Source organism: Onychostoma macrolepis, chromosome 07, assembly GCF_012432095.1.
Source record: "Onychostoma macrolepis isolate SWU-2019 chromosome 07, ASM1243209v1, whole genome shotgun sequence".
Taxonomy (NCBI): domain Eukaryota; kingdom Metazoa; phylum Chordata; class Actinopteri; order Cypriniformes; family Cyprinidae; genus Onychostoma; species Onychostoma macrolepis.
In genome coordinates this window covers 2,640,349-2,667,886 of record NC_081161.1, presented here as the reverse complement: position 1 = coordinate 2,667,886, position 27,538 = coordinate 2,640,349, and the positions used below count along the sequence as shown (strand labels likewise).

General features: G+C 34.8%; 1 protein-coding gene across 3 annotated transcripts; it reads left to right on the top strand.

Annotated features, from left to right (window-relative positions):
* The first annotated feature begins 55 nt into the window (after positions 1–55).
* Positions 56–25,869, top strand: LOC131543302 (hepatocyte growth factor activator). 3 transcript variants are annotated; one of them, XM_058780511.1, is made up of 15 exons: positions 56–307; positions 1,371–1,776; positions 1,858–1,921; positions 2,008–2,101; positions 7,836–7,909; positions 9,395–9,535; positions 11,049–11,180; positions 14,848–14,958; positions 16,297–16,471; positions 18,958–19,055; positions 20,312–20,552; positions 20,644–20,783; positions 21,962–22,102; positions 23,224–23,366; positions 25,081–25,869. In XM_058780511.1, the coding sequence occupies exons 2-15, from the start codon at positions 1,681–1,683 to the stop codon at positions 25,312–25,314; spliced, it is 1,884 nt and encodes a 627-aa protein (XP_058636494.1). In that variant the 5' UTR covers positions 56–307; positions 1,371–1,680; the 3' UTR covers positions 25,315–25,869. The 3 variants fall into 3 exon arrangements, with proteins under 3 accessions (XP_058636494.1, XP_058636496.1, XP_058636495.1); XM_058780512.1 differs by lacking the exon at positions 56–307 and having other exon boundaries at positions 923–1,776; positions 20,315–20,552; XM_058780513.1 differs by lacking the exons at positions 56–307; positions 21,962–22,102; positions 23,224–23,366; positions 25,081–25,869 and adding an exon at positions 21,567–21,935 and having other exon boundaries at positions 888–1,776.
* Positions 25,870–27,538: the final 1,669 nt, after the last annotated feature.

Below are 27,538 nucleotides of genomic sequence, written 5' to 3'. Positions count from 1 at the left end.
CATTTCACACTCTTCTGCGTTCATATCGTGACCTTTGACCGATCATATAGCTTATATATGGGTGGAGCTAAACTATCTTTGACGTCGCCGTTTTGGCCGGACAGGAAAGCAACACGGCAACTTTTGTACGCAAAGACGGGAAGCTTTATTCAAGTGCATTGTCATGCTTTGATTTTTATTCCGAAACACTGTCACACCCAGACTCTCCCATAAAGCCGCGCAAAATGATACGCTTCCTCACTTGGCAACGCATCTTCTCCTGACCGTGACTGACTGCCCATCCTTCCTCTGTTCCTCTCACAAGAGAGTGCGTGTCTGCAAAGAATGAAAATCCACCATAGAGGCGGAAAGTGTGGCGTCACAGCTGAAGAGCATACGATATTCTTCCACTTTTTACTAAGATTTTAGTAATCTGACAAAAAGAACCACTGAAAAAAAAAAAAAATTATACTATTTTTTTTTTAGGGTAAGTGGTTGCAAACAATTTATTTTAGCTACATTTAAATAAATAAAATAAAAAAATGTTGAAAGTTAGTTAACAAACTTTATTTAAATTTAGCTCAAATAAATTGATTGCAACCACTTACCTTAAAAAAAAAAAAATGTAAATTTTTATTTATTTTTTTCAGTGAAGGAAACAATAGCTGTTATTTATTTATTTTTTATATGTTATTTTAATTTAAAGTATTTTAAGTATAGCTAGCGGCTATATTTCTTGTTTATAGAAGTGTTAACTGTAAATAATCATTCTACTCTTATTTAGCTCACGCATTATACACATTATTATTATTATTATTATTAATTATAATATCATCAACAACAACTATGTTTTTATCAAATTTTAATATGGAAAGCTTCGTGAGTAATTCTACTTTTATTTAGCCAAGGCATTATACTAAATATTTAATAATAATAATAAACTGTAGCTATATTTTAGCACGTTTTGATGTGGGAAACTTCATCGGTAAGTCTTATTTAGCTTATGCATGATACCAAATATTTGTAATAATAATTTAAAAAAAACAATAATGATGATGATGATAATATGTATATTTTAGCTCGTTCTGATGTGGAAAGCTATGTGAGTAATTCTATTCTTATTACTCTAAACATTGTATTGTTGTTAACTCAGCTCGTGCTGTGTGGAAACAGTATTTATTATTATTATTTTAACGCAGCGTATCCATGGCTCTTGTTGTCATATGTCCCTCGATATGCACGCTTTTATGGAGGCGAGGAATCCGCTGCTTTCACTCTGCGGGAGTTTCGGTCCATGAATGATTAACTGCATTCCTGATCTGAACTTGACGCGCGTCAACCTACACCAGCTTCTGCGAGTCTCTCTCTGAGTCTCTCTCTCTCTCATGCAGCATCACTGGGGGCGGATTCCGTTGTCACTGACAACCCGCCAGAAATCAAAGCCTGAGGACCGGGATTACATCACAGGCTCGCGCTGGGCTGGGTCTGTCCACTGCGCCAGGTGTGATCACAGGCTTTTCTCGTGGGAACTCCCTTCCAGAGGCTCTTCCCGCGGTGCGCCTCCACGCATCCATCGCCCCGGGATATAATGGAGGAATCCCACACATGACACTCGCGTTTGGGACGGACTTCATCTGCTTTGAGTCCCGGTGATACTTGTCCAAGGAGCTACCACGCAGAGGGAGCAGAGCTCGTACAGAAATGCCTGTGTTTTCTCCAGTTCTGACTCGTCGAGAGTTTCTTCTTCTTCTCCTCATATGTCTTGTTTTATTGCCCCGTTTGCAGTGTGCTGGATCGGTGAGTGTCTGAGGTTTGCTCAATGCATGTAATTTGGTGTAAATCTTGGTATACTCTCTCTCTCTCTCTCTCTCATTAAAGAGCAAGCAGCCACCTGGTATTGAAATATTAGTTTCCGGACAGTCCAACACTGTAACCCAGAAAGGTATGAACTGTTCTCCAATTGCTTTCAGAGAGTTTCTGTTTCTAATAACTCTTGGTTTACTGGATGTGTGTGTGTGTGTGTTTTAGTTCTCACAACAGATGGCAAAGAGTGCAAGTTTCCTTTTCGCTTTGGCGGGGTGATTTATCACCAGTGTATCTCTATGAACTCTCACAAGGCCTGGTAAGTGCTAACACACACCTGCAGTACACACACGTTCAGTGTCGCCGTCCCTCAACTGTTATTTTTCAGTAATCGCAGAGAAATAACCCTTAAACCGCTGACCATCAAACCCAGTCTCAGATCTCAAAGCCCAGAACTGCAGCTGGAGCAAATCACAACCAGACTCACAAAGAATCTGCATGTGTAGAATGTGTTTGTTTATTGAATAGTTCAGCTAATTTGATGTTTTCTCGTACCGATAATAGCATATACTCTCAGATCCATGTTTATCTGTTCAACTAGCCAATAAATCAGCAGAGAAAAGGCAATCAGTTTATAACCAAGCTCAGTCGTTGGTCGGTAGACATTCTGAGGATCTGGTTTGGGATGAGTTGGGTTTTGGGTAGCGAAAAGATCTGGTTTAAGGCAGTTAACCTACACATCCTTAACCAGTTCAAACCAGATCTTTAGTCAGACAAACCTAGGTTCTGACCAGCCCAAATCTGTCCAGCTAAACCCACATCAATTCAGATCCGATGTAAGCCATGACAAGGGATATTATAGTTAACTAAAACTAAAACCAGAGAAAATATTTTGTTACTGGAAATAAAAGAAACAAAACTGGAATAAAATAAAATATCAAAAAATATCAACTTATTTTATTTCAGCTAGTTCTAAAGGCAACATTTATTATTTTCATTTAGTTTAAATTGATGTACTAAAATAAGTCATACTAAAACTGAACTAAAAGTAACATCTTTTGCGATCTAGGATCAGGAAATCCATCTTACTTTTGCACCAGCTTTTCCAACCTGGTCTCATGGCATACATGTACCTGGGTGCACTTTTTAGCGAGACCGTTTTTACATACATTACTGCACGTTTCGCCGCAGTTTCATAGAGGAATGTCCACTGAGTGGCGTTAAAACACGGGTTCAATATGTAGCCCCTGGCACGTATTGCTGTGTTTTTATTACGTTGCTTCAGGTACGTATTGCGGCGGTTCAGAATTCAAATATCCAGGGACCATCGCTAAAAATTAATGCTCTATTGTGTTGGAAATCTGCCCTACACCAAATCCAGCCCTAAACCTACCCGATAGTGTAGACAAATGCAAAACTGATATAAAAATGGATTTGTTGATGCAACCATGCTATTTGAACTTCCTTATATGCAGATTTGATCTGTTTTGTCGAACCGTAGTTACACGGGCTTCAAACCAGAGCTCCTCAGCTCTCAAGTCCGTCTCTGTACTCCGTGAGCTACCGAACAAACCTACCGTCTATGAAAACCCATAGATATGAAGCTGGATGTGTGCGATGCTAACGTTCAAAAGCATCAGTTTTCAAATCTCCCAGCATATTAATATTGTTTTGAAGTCATAACGTGATATTCTTCAAGTAATTGTGCTAAAAATACGCTTTATTAATCAAAACTCTGTAAATTTGTGTGAAAAGGAATAAAAGCCATAGTGTTCATTTCTTTTGGAAACTGCAGTGATATGTACTTATTGGTACGTATTTCACGTCTCGCTAAAAAGTGCCCCCAGTTTTTCAGAGCAACATTGGACTGGATCTCTCTGATAACAATCTTTCTTTCCAGATTAGCAAATCTGGATTAGCAGTGCTCTTAACTGGGCTACATATCACAATATAGGTATATAATGAAAAACAGGTAGAATTGTCATTTTCTTGTAAACGGTCAGACTCTCATCTAACCTACAACAAATATAAACACAAATGTACATGCAGTAAGGCATGCAGATTTTAGAAACTACTTTTGACTGGTCCATCTCTGACCACTGTAGTTAATATACAGTGATAAATGACTTTTTTTGGCACCATTTTTTATGATATTGACAGCTGTTTGGGGACACAATCTTATTTTTTTCTACTATACTGAAAGGCTTAGTAGCTTACTTCTACTTTGTATACTTTAGAACGGTAACGGTTGAAGAGCTAAATATAAATGTGTGTGTATATATACAACACAATACAAATGTATTAGTTAACAGCTTTAAAGTTTTATTGCATTTTGTTCCTGGAATCAATCTTAAATCTTCTCTTCTGATGGGATCAATGTAATTGTTTTGCACAACACATACTAGATCAAAACAAGACTGAATCAGGTATTTCGCATTACATTTATTACATTACAATTAAAGGAAAGAAAATATATTGCAAACTTTATTTCAACTTGTTGCCTAAATAAAATAAATAAATTAAATAAACTATAAATAAATCAATAATGTCAAAAATGCACAAAAAATTACTTTAAAAAATGAATAAAATAAAAATAAATCCAAAGTAATACTAGTAAAAACTGTAATGGTAAAAATAGCACTGGACTACATAATCTCATTCGGCTTCGGAATCTTTAAACAGTCCATTTTAAAGATTTGACCAAATCTCATTTAAACCGCTGAGCTCTGATGATCAGCTTTCTTATCCAGCCCATAGCCAAGTCCTTACTAATCCAAACCCACATCCCTGAAACATCAAGCCAAAGTCAGAACCCAGCCCTGATTCTGATGCAAGCCTAATCAAAGAGCTTGAGTAACCTTTACCCAGCCCAGACTTAACCCTTGACTCTACCACTACACATTCGTCATCATCTGCGCAGATCTTTAGGTTCCTCTGCCATACGTCAGTGAGTGGAGCGGATGACTACACGTACCGATTTCATAAACACTTCTAAACACTGAGCGCGAGTGAGTGTTATCAGGCAGAGAGATCAGGGCCGTGACGAGAGATGAAAGAGGCGGTGTGTTATTAATGTCACATCACTGCAGCTCAACAAGTGTGTGCACATCTCCATATGGAGCAACTCTTCACTGAGGATTCACTCCAGAAATCTGGAGCAGGGTTTGCTTGTGGTTGTGACATGGCAGTTCTCAGTTTGATCTGCTTCCAAAAACACTGTCAGTTTGTTTTCATATTCTCCCAAACCCTTATGCTAGAATGTATTTCTGTTGGAATGCAAAATAAGAATTTTGAAGAATCATCACGCAGCTCTCTTTCATTTATCACCTGTCAAGTACCCCCTCCCCAAATTTATTTTTAAAAATTAAAAAAAATTCCATACCACACTGTAAAAAGTGATAAGTTGACTTAACTTAAAAAAATTGAGGAAACCCATTGCCTTAAAATTATTAAGTAAATAATAATAAAAAAAAAAAAAAGTTAAGCGAACTTGATAATTCACTCAACTTATTTTTTTTGATTATCATTTACTTAAAAATTTTAACGCAACGGGTTTCCTCAATTTTTTTTAAGTTAAGTCAACTTATCACTTTTTACAGTGCACTTGTGTACAAATGATATGATGCTTTTTGTCATTATTCACTGAGAATCTTCTCTTCCATTGAAAACCATTGCAAGAGTGAAGCTGATTAGTCTGATTCTTGAATAGAATCAACTGAATCGTCTGATTCAAATAGTGATTAATTTGCAGCTTAAATTTAGTTCACTCTGTTTGATCAGACAAAGCTTTGTTTGGCCTCAAAAGATCTGGAATATAACAGACATACTGTATGTTGTATGGAGTTTTTATATTGTGCTTTCTGTTTGTTTCTGACCTTGACAGTGATTCTGTTGTGAAAAATGAGGACACTTTAACATAAACTTAGAATATGCTTAAGTGTGAACTGAATGTAATGTTTTTAGACTCTTAATTGCATGTTAATTGACGGTTCGCAGGGAGCTTGATTGACAGGCGATCCGACCAATCAGAACGCAGATATAATTTGCCGCTGTTGCTATCCGCCATCTTGTCCGACAGCGCCGTAGAAATCCATGTTAAAACGGGGTAAAAAAGGTTGGACTGAATTTAAACTTTTTCAACATAACTAAATATAAAAATGTGCGGAGGGTTAAGCCGTGCTGTTGTTGGCTGCTACAGTAACGACAATAAGCTAAAGGAATTCCTTGTTTTGCAAACCAGAAAATCTGTCATGTCCGGCACTGTATGCACGGTTAAGTTAAAATACTGAGTGTGAAATAATAAAATAATATGTTAAAACGTGTGCTCTTATCATTTTGTGGACAAAATCCCGTGAACTTCTCCCCAATCGGGAGCTGTATATGCACATGTGTGCTCATCTGTTTTCAGTGCAGCTAATCGTGTCGTTTCATGTCATCTTCCCACACATTAAACTATGTCCTTTACTGCAAAAAGATGGTCATTGCGACACTCTAAAGTGATGAAACTATGGCACCATGTGCTTTTTTAAACCATTTTCATAGGTTTCACATTATATTGTCAGCTTGGAAAATATGTAAATACGACTAGAAACACCAGAGACCGGAAATGTAAAGCACCGTTCTAGTCGGGCGAGACTTCTGTGTTCAGAAAAAGGTGGATTAGATTGTGTTTTATTAACATCTACATCCACCCCAACCCTAAACAATAATGCAAACACAGTAATTATCGTTGTACAGTGTGACAAAAACTTACGCTATATTGATGTGCACATGCCCAGTAGTCGCAGCTGTATCCCTTCTAGCCTTAACCACAAACCAGGAGAGCAGATTAACTTCGGTGGACTTAAACTTGAAAAATGGGGTGTTCTGCGGTAGAAATAAAATCCGTTCTGATGTTTATTCATGTTTATTTCGTGCTTTAAGTACATGAAAAGACGATCGGTTCACCTGTGCTGCTTGAACTGAAAATGAAAGAGCCACAAAACGATATTTATTGTTTGAATTTCTTTAAAAACGACCTTGTTTGTTGTCTTGTCTGTCGGCACATTGTCAGTTTCCTCTTTTCTCTGCGATGTATTTTTCACTGCGTGAGAAGAACATGAGTGTAGTGTGAGAGCGGCATTGTTTGTCAGAGATAGCAACAGTAACTAAGGGTGGGCGGGTCTTTGCGAATGGTCAATTGCCATTAATGAAAATGTATAATAGTTTTAAATCTATATCAAATGCATTTAGCTGAAATTTAGTGTTTGTTTTTAATCCACTGAAGTAGGACTTAAGTACATCTTTATATGTAATTTCACAATTACTTCTATATAGGTTTGAACTAAAATATACTTTAATGTCATTTGTATTAAACTTGTAGGCTACAGCATGTCATGTATTTTAAAAATGCTTTTAATTAGCAATTTAGTACTTTTAAAATATATTAAATGCAGTATTGCATAACATTACAGTTAAAATGATAATCCAGTTCTTTACATGTGCTTTAGTATGCTAGTCAACACATCAGAATAAGTGTAGCCTACTACTTTAAAACAAGAAAAAAATTGATTAGTGAAATAATGATTTAAAATGTACTTTAAAGAAACTTTTAATTTGACATTATTACAAAGGTCACTGTTTAAAATGATACTTAATTGCGTTTAGAAACACTCTTGAAAGTGTCTCTCTTTAAGTCACTTAAGTTACCTTTTATTTAATTAATATTATATCATCTGCAAGTGCAGTTTTTTTTAAAACATATTAGTAAGATCTGAAGCACACTACAAGTGCACTTACAGTACAATTACAATATAACACTTCTGTTTCATAAGCTGGTAAATAGTTTTGTTTCACTCATTGCCACTGAACTGGTATTTATTGTAGTCATAGCTATCTGCTTTTACCTGCTTTTTATAGTTTTGTTTGCGTTTGTCAAGAATGGGAAGAAAGGGACTTTCGTGCAGTCAGATTACTTTGTTGTTTGTGACGCTTGTTTTAGTCTGTTTGGTCTTTTCTCAGTGTTTCAGATGTGTGTGAGGCTCATTGTGTTTGCGGTTGGTCTTGTGTTGTAGGTGCTCTCTCACACATAACTTTGACCGCGACCAGAAGTGGGGATTCTGCAGTTCACAAGGACGACTCTTTAATGGTAAGAAATTGTCCTTCCATCCGATTAAATCTATTAAGTCAGCATATGTTCTTCCGTAAAGTTAGAGCTTGGATTAAATATCTCATCTCTAGTATTTGCTCTCATTTTTTTACCTCTCAGAGAAACCAAACAGTCGTTAATTCCAATTAGATTCAAAATGTGTATACAGTTTAATAAAATGAAGCACAGTAAAATCTAGTTTAAAAACAACCATGACATGTTATAGTTTAATTAAATGAACATGAAGTTATTCATATGCATTTAACAATGAATAGTAATAAACATAAATATTTGCCAACAAATGTCTCTAAATGCATTTTAATATACTAAAAATATACTAAAAATGCAGAGGCTTCCATGAATATTTTTTAGTGCTGTTGCAAATGAATTGTTACATTAGAGTGATAATATGTTCGAGTAAATAATATATTAAATAATATGAATCGATTTGCAGAAATATATTATTTACAATATATACTATAATAGTATTTATTCATATTTAGAATTGGCTTATTTTTATATGTATTTTTATAAATGTATTTATATATTTATATCTAATTTTATGTTTTCATTTTAATTTGCATTTTATTTTTAGAAAGCTTTAGTACTTCAGCTTAAACCCATTTTAGTTGAAACTTACGTAACTTAAAACTTAAATCTAAAACTAAATATTTTTAACAATGTTTGACCATTTTACTTAACAAAAACAACACTGCATGGAAGTGAACTAAACAGTTTTAAATGTAACTGAACAGTTTTAAAATTAAGCTCAAAACTACTTTAATGGTTGCTAAAGAAACGTCATGGCCAAAAACCATTAAATCATTGCATTAGTCACCTTACTGTTTCATTGTTCATCGCCAGCGACGTCATTAAAAGTATCATGTCTGTGGTCAAGAGCACATTTTTCGCTCATGGATGAATTTATGGCAGAAAGTGTGGGTTTACCAGGATGTTTGACTTTCAGAGGGAGCTGTTTATGTTCATGCATAAATGACACGCTTTGTTTGTGAGATGCACTCCACCAGACCACCATGTTTATAACAGCAGATGAGTTTGTGCTCTGGTTCAAACACACTGCGTGTGTATACGCTTACGAACAGCGGCGTCATGCACTGTTTTTTTTTTTTTTTTTGAAAGGTCATTAGTGGCTTATTTGGTTACCTTTATGAGACTTCAGATTTTTTTTTTTAACTTAATTATCAAATTAATTCAATACACTCGGCCCAGAATGTGCTCTGTGAGTTTGAATGGGCAGAAATGCTTCTGTACTGTATTTACATGCACTTTTAAATGTGGAAGTTCAGTAATCGGGGCTGGGAGTGATGCAGACTGCATTTGTTTATGATTGTAAAACAGATAGTGTCTCTGACTCAATGACTCAGTGAGGGTTTGTGAAGTGAGTGAACTCAGCTGCACGATGAATCAGCTCTCCGGTCATGATGATAAGCAAGTTTTGCTGCATTTATCTCTTCCTCTGCTCAGGGCTTCTTCCTCCGCGTCGCGGGCCGAGTCTCTGTCGGCAGAACCCGTGTTTGAACGGTGGCGTTTGTGCGACGGCCGCTTACCTGAACTCATTTGATTGTGTTTGTCCAGATGGATTCACTGGAGCTCTGTGTGAAAAGAGTGAGTCAAACACACACATACAGTGAAGGGGTCATATTTACATAATGTAATGATAAATACAGTGTGATTATGCATTTTTGGTGTGCACTTGTAGTGTACTTCAAATCTTAAAATGTATTTTTAAAAAGCTGTACTTGCAGATAGTATAATATTAATAAAATAAAAGGCCACTTAAGTGACTTAAAGAGAGACACTCATGACTGTTTCTTAACACACTTAAGAGTGTTAAAAGTGGAAATAGTGTCAGATTAAAAGTTTTTTTAAAGTGCATTTTAAATCATTATGTTTTAATAAACTTTCGTCGGATTTGAAAGAAGTGCACTTATTTTGAAATATTGACTAACATACTAAAGCACATTATTATACTTGATTATCATTTTATCTGTTGCATGTTATTCAATATTACATTTAATATATTTTAAATGTACTACAGTTAATGTATTCTAAATGTTCTAAATTACTTCATAACTTATTACACAAAAGTATTTTAATATTTATAATATATTTAAATGTAAAAATATTTAAATTCTATTGAAACGTACATATATGTTTCACTAGAAATAACAATAAAGTATTTTTAGGTTATAATAAATGCCAGTACATTCAGCAGTACTTTAACAATATTGCAAAGACAATAGAAGTAATTATGAAATTACATATACTGTAAAGATGTCCTTAAGTCCTACTTAAGTGGGTCAAAAACACTCTAAAGCTCAGCAAATTATATTTAATATCAATTTAAACTAGTGCTGGGCAACGATTAATCATGGTTAATCGCATCCAAAAAAAGGTTTTTGTGTACATAATATATGTGTGTGTATTGTGTATATTTATTATGTATATATAAATACACACACATGCATATATATATTTAAGAAAAATATGTTATGTTTATATATTGAAAATATTTATATATATAAATTATATGAATATAAATAATATATACATGCAAATATTTTCAAAACATACTGTATGTGTGTGTGTCTTTATATATACATAATAAATATACAAAGTACACAAGCATATATTATATAAACAAAAACCTTTATTTTGGATGCGAGTAATCATTGACCAGCACTAATTTAAACTATAATACATTTTCATCTAATTGCAGATAGATCCAATTTCATCTATCTGTCTTTTTTTTTTTTTTGTATTCTGAAATAATGAATTATAGTTCCATCTAAGTTATTTTTCGGTTAGTAATAGGAACATTATAGCCTGCAGTAATGATAATAGCTTACCAGTAGTAACTAATGATAGTAGTGTTGGATCTGTTCACATGCAGGCTTCATTTTTGCAGCACAGCGTCACTTGTTCGTCTCCATTCATGCGTCGCTCTCTTTTATGTTTTGAAATCTCTCATCTTTAACACTATCACATGTCCTGTGATCCGTGATGGTTTCGTGTCTTTATGTTGTCTGTCATCTGATATCGGTGGAGTTCTGATGGGTGGGAGAGTCTGGAGGGTTTGTTCTGATACTCGAGTTTGCTTCTGTGGTTTGTTTTATAGAGAAGTGCTACGAGCCGCTGCATCTGAAGTACTATGACATCGGAGACTCGTGGGGACGGATCTACCTGCGCTCTGTAGAGCTGTGCACGTGCCACAGCGGAGCAGTGAGCTGCGAGCGTGCACGTTACACAAGTAAATAAACAACTGACACCTGATCACCTGTGGCCTGTAGCACAAAGCGAGATGAACAAACTCTGAGTTTCAGAGTAGAGGTCTGCATTCCCGCGGGAACCGCGGGACCCGACCAGATTTCTTGCGACGCGGGATTAAATTCCCGAATAAAACGTGGTAGTGGTCGGTAAATCTGGCGTAATTTGAACGGGAGTGGGCGGTTTAACAATATCCTGTTCCCGACGTCCTTTCAGAACAGCATATCTGCACTTTATTCTCATTGACCACTGGTACAGCCTGCACTCAGGACTGTTATGCACGCGCTGCACGCATGAACCAGTGCTCTCTGCGTCATGCGTTTCATTTGCGGGGTATGTGCAGGCAGCATGTGCTCGTAATTACAACTTGTGAACTGGGAGCTTTCTGAAAGCTACGGCTTGTACTGCGTGACCGCTACACCTAACGCGGAACCAGAGAAAAATGCCGGCGCTTTCAAATAAAGCTATATTACTGCTCTAAAAAAAGAGGAAAATAGATGCTATAGATAGATACTATAATGTACTATAAAAAACATACCGTGTTCGTACTGTTATTTTGTTGTTGTTCTCAACATTCTTTCGCGGGCTCATTTTGTTGACTGTCGCTATAGAAACAGATAATCCCCAGTTGGAGGACTTGAACAGCCCCGAGGTGAACGTCACGTGTTGTCATCTCGGAATTACGGTAATTACGATATGGCGTGAACGCAGCATAACTCTAGAGCTCGTGCACTTGAAAGCGCGTCACGTGCAGCAAACAGCCAATCACACAGAGCGTGGAGAGCATCAGTTTGATTCACTTCTCGCGAGAGTCGGCGCAATTCACTTCTCTTTTAAAAAAAGAGATGTCGTTATTAAAAATATAATTCATTTAAATGCATTTACAAGGCAGGAATAAGCGTTTGAAAAGGCAGCAGAAAGAAAATATCTGACTATGCCAAAGAATCAGCTGAATTTCAGTTTATTTTTGTCATGACAACTCTTGGAGGGATTGGCATGGTAATATACATGACAATGTTAATGCATTTGGTCTTGGCGGAATAGATCTGCTACGCTGCTGCTGCTGCTGCTGCTGCTGCAGAGCACCGAGTACCGAGACTTGCTACTGCCAATACGTCCACAACATGCTGCTGTGAGCATATAAGAAATACTGCTGCTGCATATATAACACATATGAGTAACCCCCATATATAGCATACATGAATCACCTCGTAGCAGATCTATACAGGTGGAGCTGGGGAAGGTGGAGGGTTTCTGAATTGTGCTGCTAACTGCTACAGCAAACAAAAGCCAGGTATTTGAATACTGAGCAGTGAGCTCTAGTGATGGGTCGTTCTTGAACGATTCGTTCATTTTGAACGAATCTTTAATGTGACTCGGGAAGAACGAGTCGTCTCAGGGAGTGATTCGTTCAGTCGCGCATGCGCAACATCCTATAGGTTCTGTACTGGAATTAGTTCACCTGTTTCGAGTCTTCGGGTTTGAGTCATTCGTTCATTACGTGACAGCCTCATACACTAACCTATGCAGTCAGAGCCAGAAAGAGAATTGATTCGTTCACCTCCCAAGTCTTCGGGTTTGAGTCGTTCGTTCTTTTATCACGTGACGTGACAGCTTTGGGCAGAGAAATTAGTTAATTTACAACCTTCCTTACAAACGGGTGCTTAGTCATTATTATTATTATTATTATTATTTACTCGTACAGTTATGTGATGCATTTCTGGTCTCAAATTATTGCTTTTAATTTCTGTCACGATGGTTCTTTTCCATAATACTGAATGTAGTAATAAAGATAATAAAGAGTTGGTTATGTTTTAATTTAATTAATTTATTTAATAAATCTAATCTTTATCTAATCTTCATAAAATACAATACCTTGTTGTATTTATGTCTTTTGAGTTAACCCTTTAGATTAGACTGTAGTGTTACTGACTATATTTTTGTAACATATGACACTTTAGACATTAACACTGTGTACACACTCTTGAATTGTTTTTTTATTGTTTATTTTTGTGCCAGAAAAAGCTTTAGCAAAGAGGATAACTATTCCAAAATGAATTAAAACAATTTAAATAAAAAATACAATAAAATTAAAATATACTAAAGCCACAGAGCCAGATCATAACCTTAATATTTTAAACTAACATTAATCATTCATATTCAAAATGTTATTTGCTTTCACTTCATGTCATTGTGTCCTTTTTGACCAATCTTCTTATACAAATATTAGACCAATATGTCAAGTCTGCCTAGGAAAAACAATTATACCAGCAAAGTCAAAACTGGAGTAAAAATTAATGATATTTTTTTATTATATAGTTATATTATATGTTTATTGATAGACAAAGACAGTGAAAGGACAAATCAATCAATATTTTATTTATAACAGGGTTTTATTTATTTACAAAATAACACAGATCCTCAAGAAACAGTAACAAAAACATAGTGACAGAAATGAACAGATCATTTTTATTTCTAGGAAAATGCTTATTACACATATTTTGATAATTGTATGATAATTCTTAAATATGATCCAACATACAAAAAATACAGTTTTACTTTATAGTATTTTACTGATCCGGCAAGTGGTCACGTGACAAAAGAACGAACGACTCAAACCCGAAGACTCGGGAGGTGAACTAATCAATTCTCTTTCCGGCTCTGACTACATTGGTTTAGCTTATGGGGCTGTCACGTGATGAACGAACGACTCAAACCCGAAAACTTGTCAGATAAGAGGTGAGGTGAGCTAATCAAGACCCAGGTAAACGATGAATTAATCTTTTCTGTTTCTTATAGCATTATAGTTTGTATTGTTTGTAGTGTGATCAACATTTGCATAAGTAGTAGATGTGTTAGGGAAGTAACACGTAACATTTTAATTATATTTTGCTAAAATGAACCAAATGAATGAAATGACTCGAAAAAAGATTTGTTCATTTTGCTGAAGGAGACTCCGAGTCAGTAAAATGATCCGAACTTCCCATCACTAGTGAGCTCATTGGCAACCAATACAGGAGAAAACCAATCAGCTGTGCCATATGCAAATGATGTCATTAGGTCAGATTGAGTTAGACCTATCGGACAGCGCCATCTAGAGTTTCATGTCAGAACCCTGTATATAGTTTCACACAGAGCTCAAAAGAAAATACATAATGTTTAGTTATTTTAAAAGCTTTATATATTGAAACTTACTTATAGGCAATGTATATATTTAAATTAATTCAAATGCAAATTTTATATTAAACGCCAGTTTATATGATATTTTTTTTAATATATTATATAATTATGAATAATTATAATTCATATGATATTAGTATAATAAATAATTAGCGGCAAAAGGCAATTTTGTCTCTGAAATTCTTCTACTCTAAACGGCTTCAATTTGGAGCCAGAGATACAGGGGAGTGCTGATTGGTCCAGTTTGGGTTTGCGATCTCTAACCCAGAATAAAACCTGCTCCGGAGCAGGGTAGCCTAGCGTAAGTTACCATGCTGACGAAACCCGCTCAAAACCAACCCATCTTCCTGAGCCCGAAAACTCAGAGTTTTCTCAAACTAAACGTGAACTTACCTGGGTAAAAACTGACACCGGCTTCGTGCTACAGGCCACAAGAGCTACTGCTGTATTTCTTCTGTGTGTGTTTTTAGCGTGTTTGAGGAATCGCTGTGAAAATGACGGAGTCTGTAGGATGATTGAAGCCACTGGTGAAGAGGTGTGTGGATGTATATCTGGATATACTGGACAATACTGTGACATCAGTGAGTACAGACACAAACACACACACACACAAACGCTCACACACTCACACTCTCTCTCACACACACACACACACTCACACATACACACACACATGTTCGTTTTTGTGAAAAGTGGGGACATCCCATAGCCGTAATGGTTTTTATACTGTACTTACTGTATGTGCTATTGCCCTACACCAACCCTACACCTAAACCTACCCCTTACAGGAGACTGTATGTCAACTTTCCCCCCAAAAAACCTCACTCTGTGTGATTTATAAGCGTTTTGAAAAGTGGGTACATGGGTCAATGTCCTGAAAAGTCACCTTCACCTTGTAATACCTGTCACACCTTTGTCATTATACAAATCTATGTCCTGACTTTTCACAAAAACACGCGCACACTCACACTCTCTCTCTCACACACACACACACACACACACACACACTCACACTCACACTCTCTCTCGCTCACACACACACACACACACACACACACACACTCACACTCTCTCTCGCTCACACACACACACACATACACACACACACACACACACACAAGCAGGGCCTGAAAGTATTTTTAATCTTTCAGATGGCCAGTAAATGCAAATCTATACCTTTCAGAAACTGATAATTATTTTATTTTTCGTATCCCCCATTCCTTTTATATGAGGTTTGCATTTTTCTATATAATTATTTCAAATAGATCAATATTTGTAAGTATAGTTAAAATATTGGTAAGAATTCAAATGGCTTGTACTCATTTAAAAATTTATATTTTCTTTAAAGAAAGAAATAAGAGAGAAAGAAAGAAAGAATATAAATAGAAAAGAAAAAGAAAGAAGAAAAGATCATATAAATATAAGTATAAAAGCATATCAACTATTGTTGTTTCATTTTAAACATAATCAGCAAATACATACACAAATAATTTATATAAATGAAAATATATTGTAGTTGTTCAAAAATGTATATTTTCTTTAAAGAAAGAGATAAAGAATATGAATAGAAAAGAAATAATACACACATATAATTTATATAAGTTAAAATGGATTGTAGTTGTTTAAAACTGTATTTCATATGGATCAACTAAATAAACAAACAAAGAGTGCGTGTGTGTGTGTGTGTGTGTGTGTGTGTGTGTGTATGCATAAGAAGTTTATGAATTTCATAAAACACTTTTTGCAAAACACAACACACAATTCTCTATGTAACACACAAAAATCTAACAGGAATTTGGAAAAGTTTTGAAAATGTGTGCAAGCACTTGAAAAAAACAAACTGTGATGCAGAGACACACACACACACACACACACGCGCCTCATAATGTCTCCCTGTGTGTGTGTGTGTGTGTTATCAGAGCCAGGAGAGCAGTGCTTCGGTGACTCAGGCGCTCAGTACCGCGGTGTGGTGAATGTCACGGTCTCGGGCTCGACCTGTCTGCCGTGGAACTCAGATCTGCTCTTCACTGAGCTGACGGTGGAGACGGTGGACAGCGCCGCCCGCAGGGGCCTCGGGGAACACGCCTTCTGCAGGTCACGCTCTTACTGTAACACGAGGGGAAGGAGAACAGCTTTTACTTTTCTAAGCAATCAGACATATGATTTCTACTCAATAAAACAGCTCAAAACATCCCATAGACACATCTAGAGAGCAGAAGATCACACGCAACAACCAGCATTAGTTTAGTATCACTAGTTTTTCTTAATATTTAGAATTTTTATTTTTAGAGGTAACACTTTATTTTGTTACACGTTACATGTACTTACTATTATAATAACAATTAATTATGCGTAATTACATGCAAGTAACCCTAAGCCAAACCCTCATTTTAACCCTAACCATATAGTAAGTACATGTAGTTCACTAATATTACTCAGTACTTAAATGTATAATTACACAATTACACCTTAAAATAAAGTGTAACCTTTTTAATTGTAGTTAAAGGTTAAGTATTTGTGTTATATTTATGTCCATTTCAGTTTAATTTTAGTTTTATTACATGAAAATGAGAAATAAGTAAAATAGCTGAATAAATAGACGAATATGTACATCCAAAAAAAATAGTGCGTTTTGCTAGAGAAGGTCACGCTTTCTCACAAAATATGTGCTTTTCATAGCATTTTTGCTTTGTAATGTGAAGACGTCCTGCATTCTCCCTTGAACAGCAGAAAAGCACCACAAACACATGATTCCTGTCTGAATCTGAGCTGAAATATGAGCATTTGTTCAATTCTCAGCCCATTTTCACATGCATGAATGATTCTGAAGACATTATAAAACTGGTTTCCACTCTTTTGCAGATTGTAAGTTAATTTATACATTTTGAAGACTTCTTTTTGTCATTAAAACCCAGAACTTTTGCTATTAAAGTGCTTTATTTTGATAAATACATTAAAGCTGATGATAGATAGATAGAAAATATGTACATGTATAACATGTATACAGTTAATTCAGATGGATTGTACTTAATTAAAATGTTATATTTCCTGTAGATAAATCAATAAATTCATGAATTAATGTGAAACTTTGGTGATTGCAGTCAACATACAATTGTATAAATTAAGAAAAATAATAATAATAAAAAAACAAGTTTTTTAATGCAATGGATTGATAATCAATTGAACACATTATGTATTGAAAGTCATGTTATTGTCAGAAAGTTACACAGCCCTGCATCTTGCAAAAAAGGCCTAATATTACTAATTACGTTACGTAGTTACTTTTTATGGAAAATAATGTGTTACGTTATTTTTGCATTACTTTCGCGTTACTTTTTAAATATGAGCAGGGCTTGATTGTTTTTTATAGCAAATGTAAAAGCCCTTTCACACCAAAAAGTGTATTGAATAAATCTCAGGCTGAAGGAAAAGTAAATTCACGTCTGTACAGTAGAACACAGGAGAAGAAGTTTCAACACTCTTCAGCAATAAAAAAACAATGAAGCACAATTGTTAGTTTATCTAAAGTCATTTTTGCTTATTAGTATGGTTGAACTGGATCATCAAAGGTCTGCAGCACAGACATTGGTTAATAAAATGGGATTAGATACATTTGTGTTATTTAACATATTTAATTATTGCAGGTTTTCGTCATATTCTGAGTTTGCATTTCACTGTTTTAATTCATTTTGATGAATACTAAATCTGTTTTTTTGCGAGTGGGATGAATTAATGCACATTCACATTTAGTCTAGAACTACAGTAACATCATGTTCACACAGCACACACAACGCCTCTGTACTTCCGATTTCTCCCAACATGGGGACAGGAGAGCTGTCAGTCAATAAATGGGAAAACAAAGTAACTGGCATTACTTTTTTGAAAAAGTAACTCAGATATTTTCTTGTAAATTAAAAAGTAATGCATTACTTTACTAGTTACTTGGAAAAAAAGTAATCTGATTATGTAACTCGCGTTACTTGCGTTACCCCCAACACTGAATATCAATAAAAACTTTACATCACTTAGTTTTTTTTTTTTTTTTTACAAAATATGAATGCATATTTTTTAAATTATATATATGCATCAGCTTTAATGAATCTATCAAAATAAAGCAGCTGAATAGCAAAAGTTTTGGTTTTAATGACAAAAATAGTCTGAAATTATCTGAAAATGTCGAAATTTACTTACAATCTGCAAAAGAGTGGAAATCAGTTTTATAATGTCTTTAGAATCATTCATGCATGTGAAAATGGGCTGAGAATTGAACGAATGCTTGCATTTCAGCCCAGATTCAGACAGGAATCATGTGTTTTTGGTGCTTTTCTGCTGTTTAAGGGAGAATGCAGGACTTCTTCACATTATAAAGCAAAAATGCTACGAAAAGCACATATTTTGTGAAAAAGCATGACTTTCTCTATCAAAACAGACACTACTTTTTGGAATCAGCACCTGGAAATCAATCAGAAACATGTACTGTATTGAACCGAGCAGATCTGCTGCAGGACGGTGCGTTTAATATCAGTATTATTTGTGATTGTGATCTTGTGCTGTCTGAGGTGTTTTCCTTGATTTGGCAGGAATCCTGATCAAGATAAGCTGCCGTGGTGTTACACGATGACGGAGCGGGCCGTTTCGTGGGAGTACTGCAACATCAAGCCCTGCTCCAAACCAGCACGTCAGTAAAAGCAGATCCTGAGCTTCTCATGACTCACAACAGCAGTAAACAAGAATCAAACAATGATAACCTTTCCTAAAAACTTCTCTAGAAATCTCACAGACTTTCCCAGGTGTGGGAAGGGAAGGTCTAACCCAGCGTTGCCCGAAGCGCTAGATTTTATTGGTTATTAGCGTTTGTAATCATGAGCCTGGAACACCATGAACATGTTATGCAGTTTTTTATTAACCGTGTTCAGAGACACGGCAGCACATGCGTGATCAAGCAGGCTGTTCTCAAGGTCACATCTTCACTCTTTATACATCTAGTGTACATTAGCATTCAAAACTCAAACTTAAAATTCATATTTTCAGAATGCTGAAAAGTAAATGAATCACCGTTTCCACAAAAATATGAAGCAGTTTTCAACATTGATAATAATCAGAAATGTTTCTTGAGCAGCAAATCAGCATATTAGAATGATTTGTGGAGAGAAGACTGGAGTAATGATTCTGAAAATTCTAATTACAAAACAGTTATTTTAAATTGTAATAATGTTTCACAATTTTTACTGCATTTTTGATCAATAAATGCAATCAACGTTTTGAAAGTCTCTTAACTCTTAGCAATAACAAATACTGAAGCACAGGAGTTTTCCTATAGATTTCCTATTCGTTATAGTACTTTATTTATTTACTTTATATTTTAAACATTTATTTATTTAACATCCGCTTATTCATTACTTATGTATTTTAATTATTTTTGTGTATTTATTTTTATCTAATTTGAAAATACTTATAACTTATTATTTTTTCACTCATTTATTTACTTATTTATTTTAATCGAATTATTTATTTTGTTTAATCTAATCTTTGTTATTTATTTAATTATTAGTTGTATTTATTTATTTGTTTTGATTTATTTATTTAATTATTACATTTTGTTTATTTATATTGATCTAATCTATTTTTTATTTATTTATTTACTTACCCCTCTGAGGGTCCCCAGACCTTTTAAACCCCCTACTATAATGAACATCAATATTTATTGTCCTGGTCCATTTACTTTAGGAAAATTGGTAAATTAACAGTGACACATATTAATTATATTTAATTGTTTTTGTTATTGCAGTTTTTGTTTTTTAGTTATTGCATACAGCTAAAACAAATGTACTATACTTTTTGTGCATTTATTTTAAGCAATAGAATATTCAGTAAACTACAGTCAGGTGTATTCAGATTATTTTCATTAAACATAGTCTCTATTGTTTCTGTCAGAAGGCCGCAGAGGTCCTGGTGTCGCCGTGGCCCTGCGGCCGTCCCGCAGTCCTGCCAAGACCCCGGCGTGCGGGAAGAGGCACGAGAAGCGTATCAGTCGAGGTAGAATCCTGGGCGGGACGTCTGCATTGCCCGGCGCTCACCCCTGGATGGCAGCGCTGTACATCGCAGATGAGTTTTGTGCAGGAACACTAGTCTCCTCCTGCTGGATCGTGTCGGCCGCTCACTGCTTCCTGCGCAAGTATGTCTGTGTGTGCACTTCATGCATTTCTATAGAGTTATAGCTTAATTCTAACTCCATACAGCTATATAACTGTGACTCTTTCTCTCAGTCCATTAAAGTCACAGATTCGGGTCGTTCTCGGCCAGCACTCCTTTAACGACACCGGTCCCAACACCAGGACCTTTGCTGTTCAGGATTATATTTCATACCCGAGTTACACACAATTTGAGCCGACCTTAAACGATATCGGTGAGTTACAAACCTACATATCTGTGTGTGCGTGTGTGTTTACAGCTAGTGCTTTAAACTAAAAACAGGGCTTTTCTATAAAAAATAAAAAATACATAAATATCTATATATATATATATATATATATATATATATATATATATATATATATATATAATGTACCGGTATATGTATGCACACACTTGTAGTTTTTGTTAATTTTTAGTTTTAATTTTTGTCTTTTTATTAGTTTTTTTTTTTTATGTCAATATAGTATTTACTTATTTTATTCATTCGTTTTAGTTCATTTACTTTTAGTTATTTTAGTACGTCAACTTAAACTGAATGAGAATGAAAAATGTTTATATATTTTACTTTCAGTTAACCTTTACAGTTTTAGTTGTAAATATATTAAATATATATATAAAAAAATATATATATATATATACACATAAACAAATTATTTATATTCATTTATTTAAAATATTTAAAAATTACTTACTTAAAATTACAATTTAATTTAAGTTGATTTTATGTTTATTGCTAGAAAATTGCAACACAAGACTAATTCCCCTTTTAAACATACTTTTAATAACAGGGTTGAAAAAAAAAAAATATATATATATATATATATATATATATAAATAAAATAAAAACATGAATAAAAAGAAGCTGAACAGCTCAAATAAAATTTTGTTTCAATGAACATTCATTGGTCTTATAACTGTAAATTGTTTCAGGAGTTTCAGACCCTGTTTTGTACTTTGTACTTTTGTATTCACTAAAAGTCCCATGTGTGTTCAGATGTGGGCGTCTGCAACATGGGCAACTGTACAAAGACAACACATTATGTGAAAATATGCTTTTCAAGCTTCTCAGGAAATGTATGTAAAACACACATACACACACACACACACATATGGAGACGTGGGCCGGTGTGTATCAGACACGCTTCAACATGCTGAGCAGCAGCGCTTGTGCTGATTGAACCTCATTGTTCCCTGATCTCTGTCTCCAAAAGCACATAAATTAAACTCAGTTTCTGTATTTTGCTATAGGTAAAAACAGTGAGTGTCTCTCACCTGTGCTAAGCATTGCTATGGGGCGAGTAAGCGTGTGCGTGTGTGTGTGTGTGTGTGTGTGTGTGTGTGTGTGTGTGTGATTTAGTGTCTTGTGTGTAATAGCAGCTGTTTTTGCAGTTTTAGTGAAGCTGAAGAAGGTGGACGGACGCTGTGCTCTGAAAACACCTTTCATCAGGCCCATCTGTCTGCCGGGGAAACACATGACGTTTCCCGATCACTCCTGCTGTAAGATCTCAGGCTGGGGTCACATGCACGAGAGTGAGTTCCCCATCACTAACTCTGATGCTTTACTATCACTGAGATAGTTTTTACCAGTGCTTATGGCACTTCTGACATGTTACTTACAGTCAAAGCGTCAGTGTCTGAGTGATTAGAGATAACACTATATAAACCTCACTACCCAGGATGGGTCACCTCTCATCACGACAAATCACGTGAATGAATGCAAGCTGAGTCGGTCTACCAGGGGTCTTCAAACGAGCATGTCAGGGAGCGTGCAGAGTAGTAAAATACTGATTTGAATCAGTAAATCTGAATAAAAACAGTTCTGCATGGATCAGTCAGGTCAAGGTAGCTCATTTAGTTGGTCTTTTGGTGTCTCCCTGTGGTCCTGTTTGGTATCGCAGTTTGACTTGTGCAAAACTTTTATTAAAAGTGCTGCAAACTACAACTGTAAATGTTTTTGTGAAGCTGCTTTGCAACATGTTTATCACGAAAAGTGCTATACAAATGAATCTGAATTGAATTGCAAACATTTATTTATTTATTGTGACACTATATACATTCATTATGAAAATTAAAAAGTACTTTTTACTTTCTTTACTGCATTGCTAAAATTTTATGCAAGTTGCTAACATGTTTTAGCATGTTGTTAGCATGATTTAACATATTGATAGCATATTTTAGCATTTTGTTAACATGTTTAGCCTGTTGTTAGCATGACGTTACAAGTTGCTAGCATGATTTAACACATCGCTAACATGTTTTTGCAAGTTGCTAGCATGATTTAGCATGTTGTTAGCATGTTTTAGCATTATTTAACATGTTTACATTAATTAACACATTGTTAGCATGTTTCTAACATGTTGGATTTTTCATAGATTTAATAATCCGTTTAATGAAAACCGTACATCCGATCAGTTAGAAAAGATACAGCAACGCGAGTCAGACCAGTCTGGAGGTCTGAGCCGAGGTTTGGTGGTTGTAGAAGAAGAAATGGATTTCAGTATATTGGCTCTGTCAAGCCAACATGACTAAATGAAGATCAGAAATGAATCCACAATGCTGGAACAGAGCGCTGTTATGTAGTAATGCACACTTCAATGAATTTGTATCTGTGTGAATATGACTTGTGTGTATTTTTGTGTGTGTGTGTATAGAGGCAAACTCGTACTCTCACCTCATGGAGGGAGTGGTGAAGATCATCCCGTTCGATCAGTGCTCGTCTCCAGACGTCTACGGGTCAGAGGTCAGGTCAGGAATGCTGTGTGCGGGAAGTGAGTCCTGTGTGGACGCCTGTCAGGTCAGACGCCAAAACAAAACCAAACACCATTTGCCATGTTATTTTTTTATTAAGTTTATTAGATTGCAGATTTGGATTTTATATGACATAAGTATAATCATTTTACTTTCTATTTTAGACTAATATTCATATTTTTAGGATAAATTTGAAAAACATATGAATAGGAATATCAAATATTCTTTAATACATTTTAATAAATACTCTAATAGTTTAACATTTTGGACTAATATTAACACACACACACACACACACACACACACACACATATATATATATATATATATATATATATATATATATATATATATATATACACAACAGTTCTTTCTGGTCCTCGATTCTGATTGGCTGATAAGCGTAAATGATAACCATTTGTATCACTCCGCTTGCTGAAGTTGCCGTATTTCTCAACAGTGAGTGTCATGGCGGACGCCCAAATCCACTAAAATTTTAAAAATAATACTGTTTTGTGTCACGGAATGTAGTTTTAAGAGAATTTTAGGCGAGCATGTACTTGTTTGGATTTCAAATATGCAGTTTGTTAATAAAGATAATGGCTATTTGAAAATATGCGTCTGTTTTCGGAGATGTGCGCTCCAGATCATCTGCGGCCATTCAGCGCTCATAAACCTTCAGAGAGAGCGCCTCACCTTGGTCAGATCTTCTGGAATTTACTGCTGACTCTGATGTTTCTATAGTGGTTAAGCATGAGATATAATTTATTTTGGGTAAATCTAATGGGCAGTCTTTGGTCTCATTAATCTATTATTTGTTCCAGAACAAATCATTTTGGCAGAATCTCATCATGTTTATATAACTTCAATGCGGTATATCAGAGCGCTGCCTTTGTACTTTTGACTGAATTGCCTTGAAACTTTTATGATGGCTGTTGTTGTTGTTTATTAAATATTATTATTCAATAAATAATATTTGCTCATATCTCTGATTCATCTAACCATGTTTCAACATATTTTAGACATTATGATTTCGATCAGATGTGTCGACTGTATCTGTTGATACAGATACAGATTTTGAGTTTGCTCAACTTTTTTTTGTGGGAGATTCTCACATTTTTGTTGTATAAACTTAAAACGACAAGTTGAGAAAACTCAAAAATCTGCTGAAGCTGGTTGCCTTAAAATTTTAAGTTGGCTCGACTTTTTTTTTTACAGTGTAATTTCAACATTTAGGTCTAATTATTTTGCTTTTTATTTTAGAGTAATATTCATTTTCTTTATATATAATAGTATGGAATAATAATAATAATGATATAATATGGAATATCTTTATCAATAAACACTCTAATACCAGTATTACTGCAGTAATAATAATAATAATATATAATGTAATTCTTATTGTTTTAGATTAATATTAATATAATTAGTATTAATATATGCATTCATATAGAATATTATTTATCAGTAAATGCTTGCATACTTATGGAAGCCTGTTTCCACCACTGAATAAAAAAATTAAAAAGGTAATTGCAAAATCTTTTCTCAAAATTCTGACTTTTTTTCTCAAAATGTAGTTCATATTCTGCAATTCTGACTTCAGAACTCACAATTCTGATAAAAAAAGTTTTTTTATTTCAACATTTTTTTATTTTTTTTTTATTCCGTGGTGGAAACAGGCTTCCATACACATCAGTATTACTTTAAAATAATTGAATTGTTTGTACTGACAGATTGTTTTATGTGTGTGATTTGTTCAGGGCGACTCGGGCGGTCCGTTAGCATGCGAGTGTGACGGCGTGAGTTTCCTGTATGGGATAATCAGCTGGGGAGACGGATGCGGACGCTCAGGAAAACCGGGTGTTTACACCCTCGTGCCCAAATATTCCGACTGGATCAACAGCGTCATCAAAAAATCCAGAAAAACATCCCAAAAAACATCAGTGAATAGAACAACAATAAACATTTGTATCGGGAGTCAATGCCAAAGATAAAACAACTGTGACTTTACTATTAATGTATTCATGAAGGCTTTCCATTCCAGTGTTACTGTGTCATACTGATGGACATGTGTTTTACTGTTATTGTATTTATATTAACAAGCAATATGGTGACATGTACACTGGAATGGAAAGTGTTATGTAAAATTATTATTATTATTATTATTATTATGTTTTTTGCATATCGATACATTGTGATTGCTGTGAAATAAATGTCTTTAATCTGCATTAAAAAATGTAAAAGAGAGTTTTTTACAGTGTTTGAGTGAATATAGTATTGGAAAGGTCATGATTTACGCATAAACCCTTGGAAGTGAATAGACAGATGCAGTTTCAATGCAACAGTTTGCTGTTAGCTCATAGTTTAGCAGCATCATTTGAACAGTAAATTATTCCACTATATATTACAACCATTAAATAAGTGCATTCCTTTGACTTTCATTCAAACTGGTCTCTGTGTTGAATTTATTTTATTCTGACATTGGAATGGCCAAGTAATGCATAATGTATATGTATTAATATCCTATATGAACACAAAATTAAAATATATATGACGTTATATATCACGTATTAAGTCTATTTTTCATAAGTAGCCTACTCTACATATAATTAAACTATTTTGATATTGTTTTCATAGCATTTCCTCACAGTTTTTATTACTTAAATGCTAATAAATGTTTGAGTTTGTTTGTAATTCATTCATTAAATTATGATAAAGGATTATTTATATTAGATTGTCATTACTGTAATATAGTTTATTTCTTTCAACTGTACAAAAAAAAAAAAACACAAAGTACAAAGTGTTCCATCATTAATGTTTTGTTTTGATAACGAAACTAAATGTTATCGTTACAATAATTTTATAAACTATTGTTAGACATAAAACCAATTTACTTTAAAGCTTTATTTTCTTTAAACTTGCTTTCTCCCAATTTGGGTGAATTTTTGTTTGTGTATTTGTTTGTTTGTGATATGCACCCTTGTATTGCTTAGAAATGTTTGCAAAATTATAATATGGACAATATTTTTACCTGATCTGATCATTAGAAATTAACTTTTTTCGGTGTAGTAATGTAATTAGGTTGCTTACGTAATATTACATTCAGATAGGTCTATTACACACATTTGCTGCATTACAAACATTATTTACTTATAGTTTATATTTATATTATATTTATCGTTTATTTATTTATAGTTAGTTAGTTAGTTAGTTTGTGTGTGTGTGTGTGTGTGTGTGTACTTCTTTATGCTACATGTGGGGACCAAATGTCACCACAAGGATAGTCAAACCTGAAATTTTTCACATTGTGGGTCCCCACGAGGGGGAAAAAAACCCATTAAAAATAGTAAATGATGTTTATCTGAAGGTGTAACAATGCAGACAGGTTTTCTGTAAGGGGTAAGGTAAGGGTTAGGGTTGGGTTAGGGGAAAAGTATTGTTTGGTCAGTATAAATGTACAACCCAAATTCCGGAAATGTTGGGACGTTTTATTTTTTATTTGAATAAAATCAAAACTATTACACTTTCAAATCACATGAGCCAATATTTTATTCACAATAGAACATAGAGAACATAACAAATGTTTAAACTGAGAAATTTTACACTTTTATCCACTAAATGAGCTCATTTCAAATTTGATGCCTGCTACAGGTCTCAAAAAAGTTGGCAAGGGGCAACAAAGGGCTGAAAAAGCAATACATTTTGAAAAGATTCAGCTGGGAGAACATCTAGCAACTAATTAAGTTAATTGACATCAGGTCTCTAACATGATGGATGGTCAAAGGATCTCCAATCTGTGAAAGAGTGCGTAAAAAGATTGTGGAATACTTTAAAAACAACGTTCCTCAATGTCAAATTGCAAAGGCTTTGCAAATCTCATCATCTACAGTGAATAACATCATCAAAAGATTCAGAGAAACTAGATAAATCTCTGTGCATAAGGGAAAAGACCGAAGACCTTCTTCGGGCCCTCAGATGACACTGCATCACTCATCGGCATGATTCTGTCATTGACATTACTAAATGGGCCCAGGAATACTTCCAGAAACCACTGCCGGTAAATACAATCCGCCGTGCCATCTGCAGATGCCAACTAAAGCTCTATCATGCAAAAAGGAAGCCATATGAACATGGTCCAGAAGTGCCATCGTGTCCTGTGGGCCAAGGCTCATTTAAAATGGACTGTTTCAAAGTGGAAAAGTGTTCTATGGTCAGACG